We start from the raw sequence: 16,004 nt of genomic DNA, 5'->3' as shown, positions 1-16,004 counted from the left end.
AACATGTCAGGTTTGTCGCAGTAATTGTGTCTATATCATAAAAGGTATCACATATATTATTTATTACATAATCTTAATTTACTTTCAATGAGAAAAATAAACAAACTCTTCTCATTTAACCTTTTTTTCAAAACTATTGATTCATGTGGCCGTCTGCAAAACACTCCCATCTTTTTAAAAATATCATCTGACTAAGCCAAGTTAGATATTATTATTAAAATTTAGTTCAGCTTTGCACAGAATAATTTTACCAGCAAAGGTTTGATGTGATAAACAGCCTCGTTATAAAGTGCACTGATCCTACTCTATTATCATGTAGAGTCTTAAGTTCTTGACCTACTTTGAATATTTTATAAGTCAGACTCAAAGTAAAAAAGAACAAGAGAATCTACAAATAAAAATGAAGAGTAAGAACAAAATTGAAAACAAACAAAAATCACCTTGACATCCTCCCTTTCATTACACTAGCGAAGAAAGCTCTTCGTATAAAATGCTGCAAGTGTAGCGTTGTGTACACGGGAGGGTTAGTGGCTGGGCAGGGTCACAATACAAATCACTGTGGCAAACCACCTATCCAAAGTTAACAGTTAAGACAAATCTTAGTGCTTTGTGAAATCGTATACTTTATTTGTCGATCCCATACATAGTTTCCAGCGGGTCCCGATAGTGGTTCTTTCCCAGTCACGTTTATATCCCGTTTTGTTGATTTTATTCCCGTTCAGTTTATTTTTTACCTGTCCTGTATCGTTTTCAAGTCCCTTTTCTTTTGTTCCCCCTCACCAGCCCCTTTCCTTTTTTTTCCCCAATTCCCTGTCCAACCGTGTGCCCCTTCCATATCCCGTCCCATGTCAAACCCGTGCCTCCTGTCCCCGCGATCCCATGCATTGGCATTGTTCTTTGCTTGCCACTGTTTGCCCATAACTCATATTTTCCAGTTTCACGCGGGTCCTGTTTGTGGTTCTTTCCCGTTTTATGGGATTGATCCCCCCCCCCCCATTCAGTTTAATATTTTCCTGTCACATGTCCCATATCATGATAGTCCCTTTTGTTTTTTTGTTCCCCCCGTTCCACAGACGTACCACTTTGTGCCCCTTCCTCCTGTCCCTGTCCCAAATCTAACCCGTGCCTCCTTCCCGCCTGTGAATTGTTCTTTGCACTTTTTGCCGGCCCATAACTTTCCCCATTCCGCGCGGGTACCGCCAGTCAGGTGGTTCTCCCTTTCGTTTTTGTTTTCTTCTTTGTCCAGTTTATTTTTTCGCCCCATTGCAACAGACATACCACACTGCATGCCCCTTCCTTCTAACTGTCCCTGCTCTAATAACCCCCACCAGCCTTCGTCATGTCGTTGTGCCTCGATCCAATGCATTGTTCTTTACTGTATGTACGCGCGAAGTTACTGGACGCTCGCGCTGTGATTTCGACATCACAAAGGACGCCTGCCCTCAATCCCAAAGTTACTACACGCTCACGCTTTGACTGTGACGTCACAAACAACACATGCCCCCAACCCACGGGTACCCCGAAATTTACCCCAGGTTGCATCATTTTAACAGGGTGCGGGCACCACTTGACGTGAAAACAACATGGCGGCGCCCAAAACAACAATGGCGGCGCCCATGCGATTTAAGCGCTATTATAGTATAGATGTATAGTTCATACATATTCCATTTTTCTATCAAGATTTGATTTGACTTCATAAAATAAAGCCAATGGGAAATACGTGTATGTATACAAGTAAAAAACCACAAAAATTCAAGGGACATTAAATACAGATAAGAAAATAAAAGAGGCACCAAACAATCATGATGTGGTTTGTAGAACAAATGCTACCCATCTATTTTGCTGCAAACCAGATGCCAATCTATCAGAATTCATTATAACAAACATCAACCCTGATATGGTTGGAATGCCCAACACTGTAAAAATTAACTTGTTTTACACGCTACTAAATCCATCAAACTTGGGCAAGCTATTCGAAAGGATTTTAGTGCACATGTACTCAGAATAATTGGAGTTCATATGGAAGTCATAAACATTTTAATTACAAAATACAAACTAAGATGTTACACAAGTTTTGAGTTTGATGGAACGTTAAGAATTCTGTACTGCTGATATAATGTGATTAGTAGTAACAAAGCCGATACACAGAACTGCCCACAACAGCACAAAAACAACCCATAACTTATGCTTGAAAGGTGATGTGTGTTTATTACTCCAGCTTTGACCAAATAATTTGGCTGTCTTCTTACGTCCAAAATAAACCAGAAATGCTGGAATAATATACTGGATACCTGCTCCAGCATATGAGCCGGTGTAACCCACCAATAAGGTCACGTCTGTTGTGATGAAAGCTACAATGACCCCTGGAAGAAGAGCTACTAATGGGAATATAATGCGGTCAATAGTCCAGTGGTATGAACGACCTTCTCTAGCAAACAACATCTTGACATTATTCCTAAGGGTAATTGCTATGATTGGAAAGTTGGTACTGAGAGTGAAAACAGGAAACAGCGCAATGAAGTACTGAACTGGAATAACTTGAGTAACATGAGTACTCCCAAAGAAGTTTAATGTGTAGATTTCATTTATGTTGGCAGTTTTGAAAGTGAAGATTGCTGTTAGTGATATTAAGAGATAAAAGCAGAGTATAATGGTATAATCTCCACACAGAAGAACTGATAATTTAGTTTTGTTTTTGATGGGTGTAATCAATGATGGCAGTGAGTGGTGACACATAAAGGAGTAGACGCAAACACCAAAGAAGTTAGGAATGCTTTCAAAAGCTCCGATGGCAACTGGGCGACCTTGACCTTTGCCTCCACCTAGGACGATGAGAGCTAGGACAATCATCATGGAAAAAGCTGCAGAGAAATAATAATAATAATGTCCAGACAGGAGTTTACATTTAATCTTTTTTATGAAGAGCAAAAACCCTTCTCATGAAAGAGATTTATCCGAGTTTAATAGTTGATAGTAATAGTTACTTCACGTCTCCTGACTAGAGCAAGTTAGTCGAAGCGTTGAGACCAACCCAATAACTGACTCCGCTGTAGTACAGTTAATTACGATCATTTAAGCTAAAGTAGTAGTCCCAGTCTATTTCTATACCATCCGCCCAGGTAATAGTTAATAAGCAGGACAGTTCTTTTTAGAACTGAGAAGTCTCCCGAACACCCGAACAATCCTCTCCGCGGTAGTAGAATTAAGCAAGACAGTTCTTTAAGAACAAACAAGTAGATACACACATGGTGTTATCGCAAACCAAATATATATTGATACCTCACCATGCAATGCCTCAAACCCTATAATAGTTACTTCCTAGCAAAGAAAAGTCCTTACCAAGCCATCTTAGAAAAGTTGTAAGAAGCTGGAGGTATTTTGTTTTCTGGACATTGAAGAAAACAAAACTGCCAAGTACTACAGAAAATACAGTCTGAAACAAAGAAAACACCAATTGAAGTGGTTAAGTAACAAATAAAAGGACAGCCAGGGCTGAGTTAAGGGTAAACTGAGGCAAGCTTTTTTAGAACAGACTTTTAGATGTCACTGACATTCTGGACCCTCCTGCTTTGCTAGATTTGACAGCAATAAGCATCTTCTCTTCATCACAAAATACCAATTTCTATGATATAAAAGTCATGATTTGCACACTAGTTTCTTTGTGGCATTGAAAACAGCATTAAAGCAAGCAAATAATTTACTTAAACTGTTCACAAAATGAGGTTGACTAAAAGCGGAATCTTCAAAAAGACAAAAGGAAACACATTTTACACTCTAAACAACAATTTGGAGAGAAATGATGAGAGTAGGATTAGGATTCGAACCCATCATGTGTGTGTACTGTTATTACATCACAGTTTTGTAACATTGCATGATCGCAAGCCGATCACTGTGATATAATAATCAATAAAGGATTATGTGACTGTCGTCACCATTTTCACAAAGTTCTCTATTTTCACTTGCTGACAAAGCTGCACATTAGCCACAACCCTGTATTTGAATAAAATTGTGTTTAAACTGCTGTCTCTTAAATTATCAACAAAATGAAGATGACTTCTTCAATCATACAGAACTGTCATAGGTGTTCAATCTTGTAACTGTCTTAATTAGTTGTTCAAGATTTGCTATATTTTGAAATTGTTGATACATTTGTCACTTTGTGACTGAAAACAGAAACAATGTATAATTTTATAATATTTTCTAGGAACCAAAGGAAACAATCCCAGTGAACAAAGTCCAAGTGTACTTAATGAGAAAGGGCTTGTTTTAATGGCAAAGCTTGCTGTACAAACAAACAATCTATGCTTGTAATAGTAGGCCTTATGTCATAGGGATGTCACATGTATTAAGCTGTGTTCCCATTGTAGCTTTGGCAAAGCTTGCTATACAAACAAACAATCTATGCTTGTAATAGTAGGCCTTATGTCATAGGGATGTCACATGTATTAAGCTGTGTTCCCATTGTACTTGTTTTATTAAAGTACTTTTTTGGAAAATTACAAAATTAAATCCAATGAAGAAGCATGGTAAACTAACCTCCCTGTCCCTGTCACAAAAAAACTCCAATGGGAAAAGTTCCACGCTCTAAACCTACCTCGTCCACACTGTAATAGCAATGCTTTGCAAACGTCAGGGAATACAACGCTGATAGGTATGCACTGCAGATTAAAACAATCGTCAGTCACGGTAACTTTCGCATGGCCACAGAAGAAAACGTCAAATGGGAACACGGCTTTAAAATAGTTTTTACAGGTTGCATTGTCTTACCAGATATATTCTGTATGCATTGATTCTACTCAGATTGTTTCCATTCCAGCATGGGTCTTCATCACTTAAAGGTAATGATGCATTCTCCTTAACGTATGAACTGCAAGGGTAAGAAGAAACTACAATCAAGACCAAAGTTTGTAAGAAACTATTTACTGCTAGCAGCAGCTCAATTAAATTAGACACAAGGGATTCATTATCAAATAAGGACACAAAGTTACTGCCAAGATGTATTAGTATTTAATAGTATTTGTAGTGAAGCACTGTGAGGCATACCATGTGATGTTTCTAAGAGATGCTGGTACAGTCACTGCATAGATTGCCATGTCTCCATACAAGTAGATTGCCATGCACACGTAGAAAAGATTCACACCAACTGTGTGACACAAAAAAAACACAATTACTGTTAGTTTAATAGGTGTTAACTTTTGCATCTGGGTGAAGAGTATTTATTTGTTTTTAACCCTTACAATAATGTGTATAAAACACTGCATACTAAGTACTTTCCCGAGTTCTGTGAAAAAAATTACTCGAGTGGGAATCAAACCCACAACCTTTCCATTACTAAAATTACTCGAGTGGGAATCAAACCCACAACCTTTCCATTGCTAAAATTACTCGAGTGGGAATCAAACCCACAACCTTTCCATTACTAAAATTACTCGAGTGGGAATCAAACCCACAACCTTTCCATTGCTAAAATTACTCGAGTGGGAATCAAACCCACAACCTTTCAATTACTAAAATTACTCGAGTGGGAATCAAACCCACAACCATTCCATTACTAAAATTACTCGAGTGGGAATCAAACCCACGACCGTTCCATTGCTAAAATTACTCGAGTGGGAATCAAACCCACAACCTTTCCATTGCTAAAATTACTCGAGTGGGAATCAAACCCACAACCTTTCCATTGCTAAAATTTCTCCAGTGGGAATCAAACCCACAACCTTTCCATTGCTCAAATTTCTCCAGTGGGAATCAAACCCACAACCTTTCCATTACTAAAATTACTCGAGTGGGAATCAAACCCACAACCTTTCCATTGCTAAAATTACTCGAGTGGGAATCAAACCCACAACCTTTCCATTGCTAAAATTTCTCCAGTGGGAATCAAACCCACAACCTTTCCATTACTAAAATTACTCGAGTGGGAATCAAACCCACAACCTTTCCATTGCTAAAATTACTCGAGTGGGAATCAAACCCACAACCTTTCCATTACTAAAATTACTCGAGTGGGAATCAAACCCACAACCTTTCCATTACTAAAATTACTCGAGTGGGAATCAAACCCACAACCTTTCCATTGCTAAAATTACTCGAGTGGGAATCAAACCCACAACCTTTCAATTACTAAAATTACTCGAGTGGGAATCAAACCCACAACCATTCCATTACTAAAATTACTCGAGTGGGAATCAAACCCACGACCGTTCCATTGCTAAAATTACTCGAGTGGGAATCAAACCCACAACCTTTCCATTGCTAAAATTACTCGAGTGGGAATCAAACCCACAACCTTTCCATTGCTAAAATTTCTCCAGTGGGAATCAAACCCACAACCTTTCCATTGCTCAAATTTCTCCAGTGGGAATCAAACCCACAACCTTTCCATTACTAAAATTACTCGAGTGGGAATCAAACCCACAACCTTTCCATTGCTAAAAATACTCCAGTGGGAATCAAACCCACAACCTTTCCATTGCTAAAATTTCTCCAGTGGGAATCAAACCCACAACCTTTCCATTACTAAAATTACTCGAGTGGGAATCAAACCCACAACCTTTCCATTGCTAAAATTACTCGAGTGGGAATCAAACCCACAACCTTTCCATTACTAAAATTACTCGAGTGGGAATCAAACCCACAACCTTTCCATTGCTAAAATTACTCGAGTGGGAATCAAACCCACAACCTTTCAATTACTAAAATTACTCGAGTGGGAATCAAACCCACAACCATTCCATTACTAAAATTACTCGAGTGGGAATCAAACCCACGACCGTTCCATTGCTAAAATTACTCGAGTGGGAATCAAACCCACAACCTTTCCATTGCTAAAATTACTCGAGTGGGAATCAAACCCACAACCTTTCCATTGCTAAAATTTCTCCAGTGGGAATCAAACCCACAACCTTTCCATTGCTAAAATTTCTCCAGTGGGAATCAAACCCACAACCTTTCCATTACTAAAATTACTCGAGTGGGAATCAAACCCACAACCTTTCCATTGCTAAAATTACTCGAGTGGGAATCAAACCCACAACCTTTCCATTGCTAAAATTTCTCCAGTGGGAATCAAACCCACAACCTTTCCATTGCTAAAATTACTAGAGTGGGAATCAAACCCACAACCTTTCCATTACTAAAATTACTCGAGTGGGAATCAAACCCACAACCGTTCCATTACTAAAATTACTCGAGTGGGAATCAAACCCACAACCGTTCCATTACTAAAAATACTCCAGTGGGAATCAAACCCACAACCTTTCCATTACTAAAATTACTCCAGTGGGAATCAAACCCACAACCTTTCCATTACTAAAATTACTCCAGTGGGAATCAAACCCACAACCTTTCCATTACTAAAATTACTAGAGTGGGAATCAAACCCACGACCGTTCCATTACTAAAATTACTCCAGTGGGAATCAAACCCACAACCTTTCCATTGCTAAAATTACTCGAGTGGGAATCAAACCCACAACCGTTCCATTACTAAAATTACTCCAGTGGGAATCAAACCCACAACCTTTCCATTGCTAAAATTACTCGAGTGGGAATCAAACCCACAACCTTTCCATTACTAAAATTACTCGAGTGGGAATCAAACCCACAACCTTTCCATTACTAAAATTACTCGAGTGGGAATCAAACCCACAACCTTTCCATTGCTAAAATTACTCGAGTGGGAATCAAACCCACAACCTTTCCATTGCTAGAGCAAATGCCTGATAACTAGATGAAGTTTGAATCCTTCGCATTGGGTACTGCAATGGTTTAAAAGAGGCTCATTTTTGCATCGAGGATAAATTAGAATAATGTTCCTGGCTGTATGATCTTTAACTATGTGACAAACAATGCATTTACCGTTCCACTAGTCTTGATGCAAGACCTTGTTTTGATTTGTTGCAATTTTCCATCAACCACTCACAATGTACCTGGCTGTACGATACTTTTAAATATCATAGTTCATAGTTCATAGTTAAAACTATGTGACAAACAATGCATTTACCATTCCACTAGTCTTGATTTAAGTAGTTCTTGTTTTGATTTGTTGCAACTTTCCATCAACCACTCTCACTACACCAACCACCTTACACGGTTTGTGAAAGAGGTTTGTGGACCAATGATATGATAGTGCCGTCATGAGGGGAAAATGTATTGCAGCATGACTACCAATCACCAATTGGTACCAACATTAACCACACTATAACAATACCACATTACCAAATTAACAATTCCACATTAACTACATATAAAATATGTCACAAACAATGCATTTACATTTACACCAAAACAACTATAACTGCCACAATAATGCATTCATCACTACACCAAGACAAACATTTTTATATGATCTTGTTTATATTTTGAACTAAAAACAAATTTGTCTTTCTGCAATAATGTAATGTCCAGAAGGAAATGGTAAAGTCTAACCTCCCTTGGATGTAAAACCTTTGTCATACTACGAGGTCTTAAAAGGGCGCTTAAAACTGGCAGGGTCAGTGCCGTGTGATTAAGGCCCGAGCCAAAGCGAGGCCTGAAGGTGAGGGCCTTTATCGCATGGCAACGACCTTGCAAGTCAGTCTTTTCTCTTTTATTCCCATTCATAAATGTCTTTTTGGTTAAAAGGCGTAATAAAGCAAGAAACTCTGTGAAACTTATCAGTTTTCCAACATGCTTGAGCTCTGTACGTACGTGCGTGTGTTGCATTGTTATGACTAAGACAGTTTTCGGAGATGCTTTGTGCGCCTAAACAAAGCTCTAGCTGGTCATTGTCAAACACCCCCCAGGGCGCGCCCTCCACCAACAGGAATAGCGAAACTGTCTGAGATGTTTATGAATAAGGGAATAAAAGGGTAGCGACAAGTTCTTCAACGGCCGTTTAAAGCTGGCGGTCGTGTGATAAAGGCCCAAGCCGAAGGCAAGGGCCTTTATCGTACGGCAACGACAAAAAAAAAATACAATTATAGACACTTGAACACATGAAAACTCGAGGTTTGACTATTTTTTTTCCAAACACTTTGTGAAGAATCTGTTCGATGCGCGTGGGTTGTGTGTATGTGCGCGCGTTTAGATTACGCGCACAAGCTTAGATAACGCGCTGTCACTATAGCTTTGAACTGCGTTCTGCGTGATAATCTTGCAAGCACGACACGCAGAAGCCAGCTGGTTATAAACACTGGTCATTATCAAAGGTTTATACACCCCCATGTGATGCGCTCTCCACCAATAGGAATAGCGAAACTGTCTGAGGATGAATACCTTTTTATAATACCTTTGTTAAAGAACAGTGAAGCCATCGTTGCCATTTCAACTCTTTCTGTAATATCAAAGTAGTCTGGATGTGTCTTATCTTTATCTGGTAAAACAAAAATTCATATAAGATGTTTATGAGTTAAATTAATCGTTGTGCTTGGCAATTGTATGTAACACTGTCCCATACTTGTAATCTTGTATCAATCCAATAATTCTGCAACTCCATAGAAACCCATTCAATCAGGCAGGATCTAAATAAAACCCACTTTGTGATTATGAGCCTCTGGTTTTCAGTGGAATTCTAAACTGGGTCCAAGGAATGGAGGGAAAGATACCACTTTTCCAAGGTGATCCTTACACTATAACCCCCCTCCCCCTGTGAAATAAAGTAGACTCACCACGAGGATGAAGCGGCGGAGGATGAAGCAAACTTTGTTTCTCTTCACTCTCAACTTCATGAGGGTAGTCACGATTCATCTGTTCATTTGAATCACTTGAGGAATCTTCAAGCTTAATAAAGGATAAGAAATACCAACAGTAAATCTTGAGATAATGAAGCATTAACATCTTACATTTGCAGTACTTAAAAGTATTTAAATGTAAGATTTTACTACCTTGCATCAAGCTCAATTTGTTGCAAAGAGCAGAGTATACTGTACTGTATACTGTGCGAAATGTCAAGACCAAACCAGCTCTGCTCAGAGCCAACACTCACACATAAGAGGTTTACACATGGTTGTATCGGCAAGTTAACTATTACAGTTTCTTCCTATTGTTGCAAAGAGTATCAAATATAATGGGTAAAGTTTAAAGTGTAACAAAAATGATTATATTGATGAAAATATCTGTACTTTTAGCACATCATAACACAAGGGATCGAGCTGCTCTTACAGAAAACATTCAACTTAAAGCCCTAGATAACCATCAGGTCTACAAGCATAACAACGTGAACTGCAGTATAGCCCTAGAAAACAATTAAGCCTACAAGTATAACAAAGTGAACTGCAGTAATTAAATGTGGTGAAAGAGACAACCTTCTTCAGGATATATAAAAAAACAACTTAAAGTGTCTCACTTCATAGCCCTAGATTACAATTAGGTCTACAAGCATAACAACGTGAACTGCAGTATAGCCCTAGAAAACAATTAGGCCTACAAGTATAACAAAGTGAACTACAGTAATTAAATGTGGTGAAAGAGACAACCTACTTCAAGATACATAAAAACAACTTAAAGTGTCTCACTTCATAGCCCTAGATAACAATTAGGCCTACAAGTATAACAAGGTGAACTGCAGTAATTAAATGTGGTGAAAGAGACAACCTACTTCAAGATACATAAAAACAACTTAAAGTGTCTCACTTCATAGCCCTAGATAACAATTAGGCCTACAAGTATAACAAAGTGAACTGCAGTAATTAAATGTGGTAAAAGAGACAACCTTCTTCAAGATACATAAAAACAACTTAAAGTGTCTCACTTCATAGCCCTAGATAACAATTAGGACTACAAGTATAACAAAGTGAACTGCAGTAATTAAATGTGGTGAAAGAGACAACCTACTTCAAGATACATAAAAACAACTTAAAGTGTCTCACTTCATAGCCCTAGATAACAATTAGGCCTACAAGTATAACAAAGTGAACTGCAGTATAGCCCTAGACAACATTTAGGCCTACAAGTATAACAAAGTGAACTGCAGTATAGCCCTAGATAACAATTAGGCCTACAAGTATAACACAGTGAACTACAGTATAGCCCTAGATAACAATTAGGCCTACAAGTATAACAAAGTGAACTACAGTATAGCCCTAGATAACAATTAGGACTACAAGTATAACAAAGTGAACTGCAGTATAGCCCTAGACAACATTTAGGCCTACAAGTATAACAAAGTGAACTGCAGTATAGCCCTAGATAACAATTAGGCCTACAAGTATAACACAGTGAACTACAGTATAGCCCTAGATAACAATTAGGCCTACAAGTATAACAAAGTGAACTACAGTATAGCCCTAGATAACAATTAGGACTACAAGTATAACAAAGTGAACTGCAGTATAGCCCTAGATAACAATTAGGCCTACAAGTATAACAAAGTGAACTACAGTATAGCCCTAGATAACAATTAGGCCTACAAGTATAACAAAGTGAACTGCAGTATAGCCCTAGATAACAATTAGGCCTACAAGTATAACAAAGTGAACTACAGTATAGCCCTAGATAACAATTAGGCCTACAAGTATAACAAAGTGAACTGCAGTATAGCCCTAGATAACAATTAGGCCTACAAGTATAACAAAGTGAACTGCAGTATAGCCCTAGATAACAATTAGGCCTACAAGTATAACAAAGTGAACTGCAGTAATTAAATGTGGTGAAAGAGACAACCTACTTCAAGGTACTTAAAAACAAACTAAGAGTGTCTCACCTCTCTTTTCTTCTCTTTACGTTTGAATCTTATTATAGCATTAGCAGACGCCATGGCCTCCACTACAAATGTTGCTGTTAGGAAACTGAAAATAATAGAACATTCCAAATTAAAAACAAAAGTGCTACACAAATACACAGTTTAGGCAGCAGAGAAGCAGTCATACATCTTTAAATCTCTTTGTTTACGATAACATTATCAGGTTTGATTATTGAGATTATCATCAACTACACAGGGTTGAAATTAATTAATATTTTAGCTTACCTGGCAAATGCAAGGATGGTTATAAGAGCACCACCCATGGCCCACCCTGCCCTCGCAAATGCCAATGGCATTGTAAGGGCACCAGTGCCAACGATGAGATTGAACACATAGATCAGCCCAACCTGCAGATCAACAAGGACAAATAAGTTTGGATTAAGACAATTATCAATGGTTTGATAAATTAAGACAGTCACTTTCATACATAGTCCACTTTCAATTGATTATTTACACCAAGTAGTTTTTTAACTGCTATGTTTGACCGAAATTCAACTTGTTTGGTTTTTGTTTATTTCTAAGCTACGTCTGGTGGCAGAATAATGTTACATGATGTTTCAGAATTTATGTTTGACTTGTAAGCTCTATCAAGCAGAATTCTTTTGAAACTTCACAACACAGCATAGTTGTCGAATCAACCTGCCTTACAGTTGGGCGGGGAGGGTGTCGTGTATCCTGAAGAAAGTGTAGGAAAATTAGGCAAACAAATTTTGCTCTAATTATTGCCCGAGTGATGCATTTTTCTTATTTCACTCAAATTAAAAGAGTTCGCATACTTGGCCCAGGTTGGACTCCTCATGGTATGTAGACAGGCTAATTGAACTAATACATGGAGGTAGGCTAGGAATGGGTAGACCGTAAGTAACTGGGTACTTCTCTTTATTCTAGAAACATTTTTTCATTGCCCCGTTCACAGGTTCAGGGATAGCCCCATTGGTAGGACAAATTCTATGCCACGCACAAGTCCAACCTGGGCTAGGCCAGGGGAGCTATTATTTTTAGCTCTTTGTAGACCAGGTAAAATATTATATCCAGGGGTGTATGCTTCGTTTTTGAAAAGGGCATAGGGCACCAAGGCATTTTCTCTTTTGGCAAAGGGCACCCTATGAGGAAATTGTAAATTTCTACTGGAGCATTTCTCTTAGATTTATGAGGTTCATTCTGCTATCGTCTCGGAGACAATAGCGAAAACGAACCTTATAGTTCTTGGATATGATGATGAGATCGTCTGCAAATAATCTGACGCTTGATGTCACTCTGGGAGGTCTTTTATGTTTATTCAAGAACAACAGTGGCCCTAAAACAGTACCCTGAGGGACTCCGGAGATAAAAGTTACGTTATCGCAACTACTAGCACTAGTACTAGGAACCAAGGCAGTGGCAAGGGGCAATAAAGGCAATCGCCTCTGTTGCCTCCGTGAAGTATCAGGCCTATATATCTCTAATTCTGTTTATATTGTGGAGAAGACATATTGGGGTAAATTTTCACCGAAGTTCATCTTCAGATGATCCACAAGGTCAAATCCAAGGTCAAAGGTTAATAAACCAAAATATCTTCCTACAAAAAAAGTAATGGCAGATTTGGAAAGCTTATGCAATTTCCTCTCCAAAGACACCCATTTTGACCCAACGGTTACCGATTTGTGGTCGTTTGAACTTCGGCAGTCAGGCGCATATTGACCGAAATCAACAAGAAAGAGCATGCCGTAGCGTGAAAACCGTTTATCGGATAGAGCTGAAATTTGAAATTTGAGCTTGTTGAGCCACAATCACCCCATACACCAATTTGAGCCAATTTGATGAGGGTAGGGTTTAAAATTGTCTTTTTTGGGGGGTGATTTGACACGGAATGACCCAGTGGCAAAGGTACGAAGTGTCCGACATCCTATATTTCTAGTTATAAATATAATGGACTTCAGCAAAGCTGTTGAAGTAGTACACATCATCAGCATTTATTAACATCAGATCAGACCCACTCACAAATGGATTGATGTCTGCCTCTTATTTGCAGACAATCTCATCATCATATCCAAGAACTAAAAGGTTTGTTTCGCTATTGTCTCCGAGACGATAGCAGAATGAACCTCATAAATCAAAGAGAAAGTAGGGCTACCAATGGGAGATTCTGTGCTTTAGGAAGTACAACATCATCCTTACTTGTGCATTGATCTTTCACATGATTATCTTACTTACGTACATGTATAGGGAAAAACACATCACACACAAAAACGTTCAAATATAAGATTCTGGGACTTATTAAAAGACATTTTTGGAACTATCAAAAATATTATTAAATTACTACTTAACAAATTTAATCACATTTTTTTCCCACGGCATTATGGCTACTATATTAGAATCGAGAGATATCATAAGGCATGGTAGTAAAACACCCCACCCCCCTTAAAACACACACACTTCATAACAATCCGTTTTCCTCCATTCTAGACCAGTAATGTTTGGTTTCAGGAGATAAGAAACGAATCTATGATATATTCTCTTTAATATAGACGTAATATTTTTTACACTTATCGGAATTTATTACAGCAGTATGCAGTTAATCAAAAAAACATTTTTTTGTCATTTTCACTGAAAATATTTTTATTTTTTCCTTATATTGGCACACCATAGAATCCCAAATAGTAACCACCTCACGTGATTCATCTAGTGACTAAAACAGATTGAAACTCAGTCTTGCAGATAGTAATTTTGTTTTGAACTTTTGAGGCTAGTTAGATGATGTTTCTTTGACTCATTTGAATGTTGGCATAATAATTAATAATGCAATAGTGATTTGTACCAAAAATCAATCATTTTATAAATATTTGAGCATAACCAACGTCAGGAAACTTTATTCTCAGCATGATTAAGCCTGATGAAAATACAGACCGTCAGTAAACTGCATAACTTGTGTCACCGGTGCGGTGGAGCTTGCTTGCACAATCTCGCGGTAAACGGTGTTCAAAGTTGGGGGTTCAAAAACATATGAGGGTCGATATCGTATGACGCTACGATACATGTACATTCAAACACGTCCATACGTATGTATTTATGATTTTGCTAGAGGCTCACTTGATATACAAATTTTCAACCTGGGACATTTTTTACTCTTTCGCTCAGGGATCCGGTAAGTTTTTTGTCATTTTTCTTCACACTATTTCCTCAATGGTGTTTTGAGTGATAAATGTAACAATTTCCACACCACTTTAGCAAAGGGAAGGAAATGCTTGAATTGTTGATGCATGGTTGATTCAAGGAAAGTTGATGTCCCAAATGAACATGTGAAGTGGAAAGGGAAGTGCAAGGGCTTGCCACCACCAGTCATGCCAGTCAAAGTTTTTAAGTCCATTCAGCAAAATTCCTATCCGATATCGTGTTCACCTCTATGATTTTACTTACCAACGGGGAGTACAGTTCACCTGTTTCAGTTAATCCTCCTCCAGGCATTTTCTTAATAGAGGTCCAATAAGACCAACATTGACAATACTTTCACAATCACACAATTAATTACAAAACAAATGTTTTCCACACTCTCGTGACAAGCTGATGTGCGGTGATGTACAGCTAGCTGTAGGGAAGTTTCGACAGCAATTCAAACAGCGCCCTCTGTGGACACAAACAGCTGCAGGGAAGTTTTGGCAGCAATTCAAACAGCGCCCTCTGTGGACACAAGCAGCTGCAGGGAAGTTTTGGCAGCAGCGATTCAAACAGCGCCCTTTGTTGACACTTATACTTTGCCTTTTATTTTTGAATTATATACATTATTTTATACAAAAACACTTGGCTCTGGTCACAAAGGCATCAACCTCGCTACCATGGGCAGCGCACCGGATCACCTGCTAGCTCTGCGTACATCTCTAACATAGATATAGAATAAAATAACTAGATCGGCCGCGCGTACATACGCGGGTTCTGGCATGGGGGCCGCCATGCCTATCTCCCGTGTACATTTTATGTGCGTTGCCGTCAGCACGTGACTTTTTGTCGTCAGCACGTGACATTTAGCGCGTCAAAGGCCTATCTCCCGTGTTCATTTTCGCGCGTAACATTTCGAACGTGAAATTTTTACCGCGTCCATGGCGAACCAAAACTTGTTCTACACAAGCAATGGCGCGTATGCACGCGCGGCCGATCTAGTTATAATTCTATATCTATGCATGCGTATGCGTATAAAGATGTCTGTATTAACTTTTCTGTCAGGCAACACTGAACGCCAAGGCAAGTTTACAAATTTTATTACACGCAGCACATCCTACGTGTGCGTGACTAACGCCCAACACAGAACA

At 38.7% G+C, this 16,004-nt stretch overlaps 1 protein-coding gene across 1 annotated transcript; it reads right to left on the bottom strand.

Moving 5' to 3' along the window:
• Positions 1–52: 52 nt before the first annotated feature.
• LOC139944286 (transmembrane protein 104-like) lies at positions 53–15,291 on the bottom strand. Its single transcript, XM_071941272.1, has 9 exons — positions 15,118–15,291; positions 11,947–12,068; positions 11,683–11,767; positions 9,650–9,761; positions 9,271–9,354; positions 5,044–5,143; positions 4,768–4,867; positions 3,340–3,433; positions 53–2,861 (listed from the first exon to the last, which is right to left on the bottom strand). The coding sequence occupies exons 1-9, from the start codon at positions 15,163–15,165 to the stop codon at positions 2,092–2,094; spliced, it is 1,515 nt and encodes a 504-aa protein (XP_071797373.1). The 5' UTR covers positions 15,166–15,291; the 3' UTR covers positions 53–2,091.
• Between the last annotated feature and the right edge of the window lie 713 nt (positions 15,292–16,004).

This window comes from Asterias amurensis, chromosome 11 (assembly GCF_032118995.1).
Source record: "Asterias amurensis chromosome 11, ASM3211899v1".
Classification (NCBI taxonomy): domain Eukaryota; kingdom Metazoa; phylum Echinodermata; class Asteroidea; order Forcipulatida; family Asteriidae; genus Asterias; species Asterias amurensis.
Note: the sequence above shows the minus strand (reverse complement) of the source record. Positions and strands in the feature narration are given on the sequence as shown.

Excerpts from the sequence above, each read along its gene's own strand:
- LOC139944286 (XM_071941272.1), bottom strand. The coding sequence starts at position 15,165 with ATGCCTGGAGGAGGATTAACTGAAACAGGTGAACTGTACTCCCCGTTG. Across the intron at positions 5,144-9,270 it reads TTCACTGTTCTTTAACAAAG|TTGGTGTGAATCTTTTCTAC; the intron begins GTATTATAAAAA and ends TGTGTCACACAG. Across the intron at positions 3,434-4,767 it reads ATGCATACAGAATATATCTG|ACTGTATTTTCTGTAGTACT; the intron begins GTAAGACAATGC and ends TCTTTGTTTCAG.